The sequence below is a fragment of a genome, unplaced genomic scaffold (assembly GCF_019419815.1).
Source record: "Pyrus x bretschneideri cultivar Hongxiangsu unplaced genomic scaffold, Pyrus_bretschneideri_v1 Contig25, whole genome shotgun sequence".
NCBI lineage: Eukaryota > Viridiplantae > Streptophyta > Magnoliopsida > Rosales > Rosaceae > Pyrus > Pyrus x bretschneideri.
Window position 1 is genome coordinate 1,179,870 of NW_025999557.1, and position 11,177 is coordinate 1,191,046.

The following is an 11,177-nucleotide window of genomic DNA, read 5'->3' on the forward strand; positions in this document are numbered from 1 at the left end:
GGTGAAAAAAAGTGGAGAGAATCCTACTTCTAAAATTTTAAGGCCATTTTAAGTGAAAATTGAACCAATGAAAAACCACAAAATACATATAATTTAAAAGTTTTGAAAACTCAGTTTTTACTAAGAAAAACTTTGAGTTTTAACGAAAATGACAAAATAAAGGGTAAAGTGAATAGTACCAGAATTGATTTTTTACTATAAACATATGATTTTTCGTTAAAATAAACAGTAGCTTTTCATTAAAGTTCACTTTTTACTGTGAAGGAAAATGTATTAATTAATAATAATAAAACTCAAAGGTAAAAGTACAAAATTATACACCTATACGTACTATTTGGGTCCGTATATTGCCAAGTCTTGCTGAACTGTGTTGGCGGGTTGTTCCAAGAGCCGGATCAAACCCAAATTAAAGTTTTCTGGGATGGAAAATTTACAGACAAGGTAAAAAACACTATGAAATTAGGACTTAATTATTTAATAAATATAATAAAAGAAAATTGAACCCAAAACACTTTCTCTTCGATTCCTTTGAAGCTCTCAAAGCTTCTGTGCAGTGGGAGAGGGAGGGAGAAAGAGCCCCCGATACAGATACGAAGCGAAAGAGATCCACCCATGGATTCAATACGCAGACATTAGCTTCTCGGGCATACAGTTTCGTATCAAAATCGCATTTTGTGTAAAGGGTAAGTCTCAAATCTCAATCTTTCTGTGAATTATTGCGTTTAGATTTGAAATTTGGATGAAATTCAAGGACCCCGGATGGGAGCCGGATGTGGGTTGTTTATATTTCCCTTTCATTAATTGGAGTATTTTTTTCGTATAATTTTCCATTATGTTGGGCTGTCACTATGTGGGTATCCCACTTGACCTAACAAGTGTTGGGCAATTACAGCAAACCATATGCTTTGCTTTGAGTCCAAGAGCTTGTATTGCATTGTGTTTTGCCATTTCCATTTCTCTGTGTTATCAAAATTTTGTTTCTTTATGTTTTTTTTGGTCTGTTGATTGTGGTACATTTGGATTCATTTGCATGGGCTGATTAGTTTTGTGTTTGCTAATGCCGTTTCAGATTTCGTATCCGAAGCCAATATATATTTGGCTTCATAGAAACTGATATTGGGTGAATTTGGGGTTGTGAATTGGAAGTTCGGGTGTTGGAAGAATTTGGTAATATTGTAGTGTTGTTTAGTGACCTTCGTTTTACTGGTTAAGCGGGCAAAGGGGGAAGCAACTTGTGCACGAAAATGGCTGATGATGCAGCAGCTTTGGCAGAGGCTGCAGGATCAAGATTTAGTTCATTGGAGCTAATTGGAAGAGGATCGTTTGGTGATGTGTATAAAGCGTAAGTTCCCATTTATAAATGCATAGTGTATAACTTTGTATAACAAGCCCTCGTATGATGACTTGTTATTCCCGACTTACAGAAGGTACATAAAAGTTTTATGCGGAAAAACTGTATATGTTACTGCCACTGGATTTCTGCAATTACTTGTTTCACTTTGTGGCTCTTTCAAATACTAGCACTTGGCTGTACGTAATATGCCTAGTTGTTATATATATATATGGATACGTTGTGATTGATTGTGATGAAATCTGTTTAAATGTATGCCAGGTTTAGCGTAATGTAAGATTGGTTATCTCCTAAGCTGGTGGCCCCTGATTCCTTTTCTGTCTTACAGGTTTGATAAGGAGCTTAACAAGGAAGTTGCAATTAAAGTAATTGATTTAGAAGAATCGTAAGTATATTGCTTTGAATCTAATTATTTGTTTTTCTTTTTACTATTCGTTTTAATGTTATATGCTTGATGGTGCTTTGAACTGCGTGTGATGAACTCCAGGCTGTTGCCATGATAGGAACTTTCCTCTCTTTGTTGATTACTATTAGTGGGTAAATTTCAAGACAGGATATGAAATTTCATAAAGCACACATAGGGTTATACTGATAGCTATATAGTTAGTGAATGCAGAAAGTAAAGTTGATTTCAACATTCTCACTCACCAGAGAGAAGTTGATTTCAACCAAAAAAAACAATAAAAAATTGATATTCTTTTGTTACATGCAGAAAAATAAGCTTGTTACATGAAGACCAAGTAATTATAGGCCCATATACTTGAGAATTGCCTAACTCAGTTGTGACTTGTGAGTATCTGGTCTTAACTACGAAAATAAATTAATCAGGATTCTGCAATTTTTCTGGGACAATTTTATCATCTGTAGTGTGAATGACTTAGAATTCTGGGACAATATCACTGACCAAAGCTAATAGTTCTTATATATTTTAATTAATAAAACCATATGGTATTCTGTTGGAAAAAAAGAAAGAAGCTTAGATGACTACCATCTCTGATCCTCAATCTGCTGCTAAATGAAGTTATTCTGTCCTTATTCATGCTAATGGCCCTCATCAGAAAGTTCTGTGCATTGGAATACGACATGGATAGTTGTTGTGATTCATTATTATTATGCATGTCGTATTATTAATCAATCTCCTTTAAGCATCCCTTATCTGTTTGATATTCATAAAGCTATGAAACTAACGTTACGTTTCTTTTACTTATTATTTTCTGCAGAGAGGATGAGATTGAGGATATTCAGAAGGTGCCGCTCATAATCTTTAGAGTTAGGATATAGTCACTATGATTTACAAATATTTGTTTTCTAAATTGAGCTTGTATGTGTTCCAGGAAATTTCAGTTTTGTCACAATGTCGATCTCCTTATATTACAGAGTATTACGGTTCCTATCTCCACCAGACAAAACTTTGGATAATAATGGAGTACATGGCCGGTGGCTCTGTTGCTGACCTAGTAAGTTACTTCTGTTGTTTGTACATATTCAATGTGTTCAGATGAAATTGCTTTCATTTATAAGGCTTGTAGAACTCTCTGATATATCGTCCATCTATCTTCATCATAGTTCCTCTAAAAGATGATGAGATTTCTTTTGGGTGCTATGTAATTAACTCTCTTTAGAGTTCACATTTTTTATCAGGTAAATTTACCCCTAAGGAAGATATTAAGGGGGCATTATAGCTTGATTGCTCGCTAATACGCAATTCTTGATAGTTTATAAGGCCTACTAAGTGTCATAATACTTGAGCCCGCAGACAGTAGACGAACAAACTTGCCTGTTATCTCTTTCCTTTGTATCCAAACCACTTTTTCGTAAGATGGAGATTCTATTACTGCATCACCCTTTATCCTTAACTGAAAGAAAATGGTGTTTCTTGTCAGTTATCATAATCAGATAAATATGTAACTAACCAAGGAGGAACTGCAAGTGGGGTTCCCTTCTCAGTGTACTGTGTCAGTTTAAAAATTTTGACACACTATGATGACAATATCTTAACAGTGAGTTGATAGATCAATGTTTTAGCTGTATTAATGTTGTTAAGTCTTGTGTGTGCATATTCATCTAGTGTGGCATTGATAAATGATGTAAAAATCCCAAATGTATGCATCTATCATGCATTCTTACAGAATGCTCAGACATTTGTGTTGATGCAGCTCCAATCAGGTCCTCCACTGGATGAAATGTCAATGGCATGTATTCTTCGTGATCTGCTGCATGCAATTGAATATTTACATAATGAAGGAAAAATTCACAGAGATATTAAAGGTGTTCTCCCCTCCTCTTCTGCATGATTATGCATATCTATCAGAGAATCATTGGAAAATTTTGATTTTCTGTGCTTTTAAATGTCTTCCCCCCTCACCCCACCACCAACCCTCAGATCATTTTGCAGCTTTATTTAGTTTCATCAGTTCAACTTTCTTGTTCTAGCTCTTGTTTTAATGACACGTTTATAAATATTGCAGCGGCAAACATTTTATTGACAGAAAATGGCGATGTTAAGGTATATCTTCATGGTCAAAGGCCTTTAATTTGTTCATAGAATTAGCTAAGTAGAAGTAGGAACTGCATTGAAGGGTGGTGTTAAATTTATTAGCCTTTGGTCTTCCAAGTTACATTTGTGACTTGTAACAGGTGGCCGATTTTGGTGTTTCCGCACAACTTACAAGGACAATATCAAGGAGGAAGGTACCATAATTAAACTTGAATTCATTTGCTTTGTTGGTGATCAGATCTGATGAATGATTAGGTTAACTTATAGACGTATTATTTTGTGCTCGCTGTATGTTGTTTTATGTACAAGCAATATCTTAAATGTTGTATGCTAGCTAGAATGCACTAATTTTTTTAACAACCCCAGACATTTGTAGGAACACCATTCTGGATGGCTCCAGAAGTAATCCAGAATTCTGAAGGATATAATGAGAAGGTATACCTATTGGTGACCTCATTCTCCATCAAGCTGAGCCTTGATCAATGACTTACATTGACTCTTTGCAAAAGCAGGCAGATATCTGGTCTCTGGGAATCACTGCTATTGAGATGGCAAAAGGGGAACCACCACTTGCTGATCTTCACCCAATGAGAGTTCTCTTCATTATACCTCGAGAAAATCCACCTCAGGTTCTCTAAATATACTCTAGTGTCATACTGATGCAGTTATCTTCGTAAATGAATTTTTGAAGATGAATTGCTTCTTAGCCATATGGAGATATTACTCACAACATAAAAGAACTATTATTTTTGTTTGTTGTGCAGTTGGATGAGCATTTTTCTCGGCCAATGAAAGAATTTGTTGCACTTTGTTTGAGGAAGGTACCAGCTGAGGTAAGTATTTATGCCATCTGAATATTTGACTAAATTTTCTGTCTATTTTTTTGTTTGGCCAATTAAAAGGTGGGAAATCATTACAACCTTGACAGTATCATTGTGGTTACCCCAAGATGCGTAGGAAAATCCAGGAACTGGTCCTTTTTCAAGCTCAGTGGAGAATATCCACATGATTAACCTGCATAAATAAAATTAAACTAAAGGCAGTCATCAAACAAACAAACAAACATAGAGCATTTGTTTTTGGAACATGGAAGTGAGTTGTTGAAGTTGAGGACAGTGTATGCTTGTCGAATTTTATTGGTCTTTTTATTTTTTTATATCATACGCTCTTCTTTCTGTTAAAGAGAACTATCATATTCTTCTATTTTGTTTTCTCTTAGCAATAATTAGACGATAGTACATTGGTGGTCTTTGAAACCCATTTAATCCTATATTGGGAGTTAGTATTGAAGTAATCGTATTTTCTTTTTGGTACTTGGCTACCTTTTGTGGTTGTAATATATTACTTTGGACTTATTTGCAACTGTTAGGGCTACATACAAAATTGTATGAACTATAGGGGTATTAAGTTAATGAGTCGTATAATGAAGCTTTGGAGTGAGTAATTGAGCATAGACTGAGACAAGAGACACGGGTCTCAAACAATTAATTCGGGTTTATGCCAGGGAGCTCGACTATGGAGGTAATCTATGTCTTCCGGAGATTGATGGAACGATAGGGAGATATGCATAAGGATTTGCACATGATCTTTATAGATCTGGAAAAAGCATATGATAGGGTTCCAAGAGAAATTCTGTGGAGGATTCCAGAGAAGAAATGAGTACGAGTAGCATATCCAAGCATAAAGGATACGTTTGATGGCTAGGACTGTAGTGAGAATTCATGAAGGACAAATTGAAAGCTTTCCCATAACCATAGGGTTACACCAAGGTGCATCTTTAAGTCCTTACCATTTTGCATTGGTAATGGATGAGTTAACGAGACATATTCAAGATGTTATCCTTGGTGTATGCTTTTAGCAGATGATATAATGTTGACAGATGAAACGCAGGAGGGAGTAAATGTGAAACTTAACCTTGAAGGGAAGTGTTGGAGTCTAAAGATCTTCGCTTAAGCAGGTCAAAGACAGAGTATTTGGAGTTCAAGTTTAGTGGGAATGTGGTCCACATGAGATAGGGGTCAGGATTGGAGATCAAGAAGAACCAAAGAGAATAAGGCCCTTTCGTTATCTTGGATCTATCTTGCAAAAGAATGGAGAATTAGATGGAGATCTCAACCATAGCATACGAGCTGGATGGATGAAGTGAAAGAGTGCATTGGGTGTGTTGTGCGACCGTTGTATGACACTAAAGCTCAAGGGAATATTTTATAGGATGAAAATAAGGCCATCAGTGTTTTATGGCATGGAATGTTGGGCGGTCAAGCATCAACACGTGCAAAAAATGAGTGTAGCGGAGATGAGAATACTTCGTTGGATGTGTGTGCACGCAAGAAGGGACATGATTAAGAACGAGGATATCCGAGGTAAATTAGGAGTGGCCACAATTGAAGATAAGATGAGAGAAAATTGGTTAAGGTGCTTCAGACATGTTAACCGAAGACCTACAAACGCTCTGGTTAGAAGGTGTGATTATGAGACAGGCTCAGGGAAAAAGGGGTAGAGGAAGACTTAGGAAGACCTGGAAAGAGAATCTAAGAAAAAACATGGAGTACTTGGAGCTAACGGAAGACTTGGTGCAAAACTGATCGCAGTGGCATTCTAGGATTCGTATAGCTGACCCCACTAGTGGGATAAGGCTTTGTTCTTATTGTTGGACTTATCCGCAACTGTTGATAGTGTTATATAATGTTATAGTTAAATTCAAGTATTGTTTGGATCAGCTTCTGTAGATACGTTTCTTTAATAAGTAGAGCATGAAGTTCTTTGTTTCAGTTTATAGCACTTCAAATCTATGCTGATATAAATTAAAGCAGGTTGCAATCCATTAAATTGATTATAAATTCTTCAAGTTTGCTTATTGTTTTTTGTAATTTTGTTTTGTCTTTTATCCCAGCGTGCAAGTGCCAAGGAACTTCTAAAGCACCGTTTTATTCGGACTGCAAGGAAGAGTCCAAGGCTTCTTGAGAGAATAAGGTGTGATATATTGCTTTTATACATGAAATTTTTAATGATGTAACTTTCTTTCTAGAATGAACCTGCTACACAATGGTGCTCCCCTGGTCTGTGCCTGCCCACAGATACTGGGGATAAGAGAACTTGAGACATAGTTTCATTTTCTGACATTTACATGTCTTTGTGTTTTGAGTTGGCAACTAATGTCCATTAACATGGTTTAGCTAAGATGCCATGCTTTATTGTTACCTTACAGAGAGCGTCCAAAATACCCTATCAGGGAAGATGCTGACAGCCCTAGAAATGGTCCTACAGCTAGAGGGGAGACATCTGATACTGTGAAAGTGACAAGAAATATAAGAGATGAAACTGTTGGAGCTAGGTGAGTTATATTTTGCTGATCACTAGTGCTTTGCAGGTTGTGTGGTTTAACTCTTGTTTTAATTTCCAGTGACCAGGGTAAGGCCACGAAAAATGCTGGATGGGATTTTAGCATTGGAGCACAGGGTACAGGTACTGTTAGAAGTGTTCCAAAACTAAAACCACCGCAGGCAAGAGAGAAAAAGCCAGAAGGCAGTCAGATTACCCCTGGAAGAGCCCCAGAGAGTACTAACCAACGGTTCTCAGCATCTGGGAATGCTCTTCAAGAATCACGTGAAGATTATTTTTTTAGGAATGGTAGAGATTCATATCATGATGAGTCAAATCCTGAAGATGTAAGTCTCCCACCCCCATTCCTTTTTTCATTCACTCATGTTTTATACAAGTGACATCCCAGTTGCAACCTTTAAATGTAATTTTTTACTTCATCAATGGGCTATACAAAGTTAAGAAAAGATTTTTAAGGTTGTATGTCTCAAACTTTGTGATTTTAAGGTTGTATGTCTCAAACTTTGTGATTTTACTGAACTCTTATCTGTATAATTAGTAAGGGCTGTACACCCTTACTTACTGGGGTAAAGTTAATCAGGGAATGTAGTCTACCAAGCCAATTTTCTTTTCCTCAAAAAGCAAAATCTTGCTTTTATTAATTCACATCAACTTTTAGTTAATTGATTCAAAGTTGGAATACATGATTGTTTGCACCATGTTACATTATTATATATTATTTAGCAATTTGAGGTGTATTTCCAGGATGAATTGACTGTGAGTGGGTCAGGAACTGTTGTTATACGAACTCCCAAAGGATCCCCACCATCTACTCAGTTTCGTGATCAAAACTCTCTGGTAATTATCTTGTACAGATATGACAATGATCCAAAGTATTTGAGTTTGAATTTGTCCTTATCACCTATCCTTTATTTGATTAGCATCTTTTATTTTGTAGTCTAGCGGCACATACGCTTCATATGAAGATACTTCTTCCAGTGGAACTGTTGTTTTTCGTGGTCAACATGATGATTCTGATTCTCCTCGAACGCCAAAATCGAGGCTGGGAATTCAAGAGAAAACATCAACTGCCTCAAACGAAGACAGTGCCATTAATCTTGCAGAGGTGCCTTTTGATCAATGTGATATTTCAATTGATATCAGTTAGCTATCTGATCTTCAATAAATCTCTCACATTACAACGGTACTAGCTGAAACATTAAAAGTCTTCATGTGTAATAAAATTCAGTGCAACGTGTTGGAGTAATTGCAAAAAGCTGCTGATCTTCGAACAGTTGATATGTGTCACCCAAATAGATTAACTTACTCGTCAGTTGCATTTGGTACCATCCAGTATCATATTTGAAAGACCTTTTCCTTTAAATGTTCTTTCAGTTGATTTCAGAATTCCATGACGTCCCAGATCCAATCTGCTCCTAGGGTTTTCATCCCTAAATTCTCCTCATATTTTGGTTGTAAATATGAATTTCCTAGTTCCCTTCTGAAATTTCCTGGGTCATTGTCATATTTTAGGTTGAAAGTAAAACCAGCAAACCAAAACCTAATGGTTGAAGTGCTCTTGGCTTCAGTAATCCAGTGTCTTGACTTATGAAGCTTCTTTTGGGGTTGACAATTTTTATGCAGGCAAGGGCCGCAATTCAAGGCGGGAGGAAAGGAAATGCCAGAGATAGGTCTGCACTTAACAAGATCAATTATGATGTGCATGATAATAGAAGAGGGCAGATGACAAGTAGCTCTGATTCTTCCAGGTACATCTATTGGAAAGAGTGCGGCTATCATATCCAATCTTTACACGCACCCCCACCCACACATGCGCACACATACGAGATAGGGTTGAAAATTTCTAATTTATAGAACAACTCTCTTTACCTCAGACAATCTCATGAATACTTAGATGCCCCAAAGGCATTTCCAAGATCATCCCAATCAAGTGATGACGAAGAAAGTGCAAAAGTTATATCATCGTCTGCAGCACTATCAATATTGCTTATCCCTTCGTTAAAAGAGGTGAGAACACTCAGATATATTCATAGACCTCTTGGCTTGATATGGTGTCAAGGGGGTAATCTTGCCTTATTGTTTTACCTTCAAGAAATATTGTTGTCTTCTTTTTCTTTCCTCCTAAGGGAGTAATTGTTGGCCAAACTTGTGGGTTTGTCATAAGTTAGAAACCTGGTGCACCATATTTTTAATTGCTTTGTAGTGTCGTAGGGTAGGTGTCTTTAATTAGAAATACAACATTATTTGAGGAGGTATAGTTTATTTGTGGAAGAACATAATGTCCAGACGTGATGCAGATTGCTTGTTGTATGCATACGTTTAGGACTTTAGGTTGTAACTACGTTAGAATCAGCAAGCGTAAACTTCAAGATATGGTGTATATGGTTCGAGCTAGTTCATTTTCTCTCTTCACTTATGCATGCATCTCCACTGAAGTCATAGTGTATGTAGTTTCAGATCCTGTGCTCTACCTTTCTTGTTTAATTTACCCTCGTGTATATGCAGGCCAATGCTGATGATTCAGAAGCGTCAGCTGTGCGTTCTGTTGTAAATTCGCTAGTCAAGTTGGAGAGTTTGAAGCCGGGATCTTCTGAAGTTTTTGTCAGCAAATTGCTTCAGCGATTAGCAAGGTTTCACTAATTGTCTTTTTTTTTCTTGTCCTATTCTTTCCGACCACTGAAATGGTGGCCTGTGGTCTAGAGGACTTATAGAAGAAAACCTTTGCAGTTCAAAAGGTCCAAAGGAATCCCCATTGAAAGATCTACAGGAGTTGGCTGCTCACATCTTCGCTAAGGGCAAGACAGCTGCTGGAGAAACACAAAATGCAGAAACTGATAACAAGAAAAGGCAGCAGAACAAGGAATTTCAATCCAACGCAAACATAAGCCCACTCGCAAGATTTTTGCTCTCAAGGTTAGCGAAGTTGTTTCTCTCTCATATTCCTTTTTTCACCTTATCAGACACTGTTTGTGGTGTAAAAAGAAGAAAAACTAAAAGGTTTCCCTCGAGTTTTAGTTTCTAAAGAATTGAAAGCGTGCTAAACCTTTCGTGCAATTTTCATCAAAAGGAATTGAACCATCATTTGGAATGAGTTGTCGGAGTTTCCAGATTTCATCATTTAAAAAGAAACCTGAACGTTTCAATATCAATTGTTTGTTTGCTACCTACCATGGTGGGTAAGGTGTGCCATGCGGGCCTAGGGCCAGGCTCAACACCCTAATCACTTTAATACCCGCTTGATTACTAACGTAAACAAGAGAAGCGTATGAAAAGAGAGCCAATAATTAAAAAATACGGAGATCAAGTCCTTCGAGTTGAGATATCTTTGTCAGTTAAATTACTTTTCCTCGAGGAAATTGTTTTCTCCGTAATTTTCCTTCAATACAAACATGTAATGCCTTAATTAAATGTTTGATGCAGATGGCAAGGGCAAGTCTCACGCGATCTCAACCCGGTTTGAAAGAGGTTCGAGTAGCGATTGGATATTTATTTTTGTAGTGTGATTCCTGTTTATGCATTATACTGGTTTGATGTACATATCAGTGTAAGAAATTGTGCATTTTTCATCTGTTATGATTAATTTTTTTACTAACATTTTTGTTTGGGAGTAGCCAGCATTGAGTATAATTAGGGGTTTGCTATTGTTTTATCATCGTTGTAATGTTACCAAAATTGGTTATATTTATTCATAATCATATTATTGGTCGTGGTTTAGCCTTAGCCCGCCTTTTGGCGAAGGTTCGGTTTTTGTGCTGGTGAAACTATAAACATCACTGCAACTGCAACGGAAGAGTTGCAGAGTTCAAATCTCATGAACGAGAGTTGGTTTTTTCAACACAAGATGTTCATATAATATAATGCAGAACTTGGGGATTCAATTTTGCAATTAACATGAGAAACTAATGAAAAAGGCTTGAAAATTTTGAATTTTAACGATAAGGACAAAATAAAGAGTAAAGTGAACAATATCATGTTTGATTTTTCAGT

At 36.7% G+C, this 11,177-nt stretch overlaps 1 protein-coding gene across 2 annotated transcripts; it reads left to right on the forward strand.

The window, feature by feature from the left end:
- Positions 1-418: 418 nt before the first annotated feature.
- LOC103932791 (germinal center kinase 1) lies at positions 419-10,910 on the forward strand. Of its 2 annotated transcripts, XM_009342437.3 has the most exons (21): positions 419-683; positions 1,070-1,342; positions 1,680-1,736; positions 2,572-2,599; positions 2,686-2,808; positions 3,508-3,619; positions 3,820-3,857; positions 3,989-4,042; positions 4,215-4,283; positions 4,361-4,477; positions 4,613-4,681; positions 6,742-6,821; positions 7,057-7,182; positions 7,252-7,516; positions 7,935-8,027; positions 8,128-8,295; positions 8,814-8,938; positions 9,065-9,197; positions 9,696-9,820; positions 9,918-10,103; positions 10,611-10,910. In XM_009342437.3, exons 2-21 carry the CDS (start codon positions 1,245-1,247, stop codon positions 10,648-10,650), a joined length of 2,106 nt encoding a protein of 701 aa, XP_009340712.1. In that variant the 5' UTR covers positions 419-683; positions 1,070-1,244; the 3' UTR covers positions 10,651-10,910. The 2 variants fall into 2 exon arrangements, with proteins under 2 accessions (XP_009340712.1, XP_009340719.1); XM_009342444.2 differs by lacking the exon at positions 419-683 and having other exon boundaries at positions 1,326-1,342; positions 2,729-2,808.
- The last annotated feature ends 267 nt before the right edge of the window (positions 10,911-11,177 follow it).

Bases quoted from the DNA above. Each gene is read 5' to 3' on its own strand.
- LOC103932791 (XM_009342437.3), top strand. From the start codon at position 1,245: ATGGCTGATGATGCAGCAGCTTTGGCAGAGGCTGCAGGATCAAGATTT. The intron at 8,939-9,064 runs GTACATCTATTG...TCTTTACCTCAG, and splicing joins AGTAGCTCTGATTCTTCCAG to ACAATCTCATGAATACTTAG. The intron at 9,198-9,695 runs GTGAGAACACTC...GTGTATATGCAG, and splicing joins TTATCCCTTCGTTAAAAGAG to GCCAATGCTGATGATTCAGA.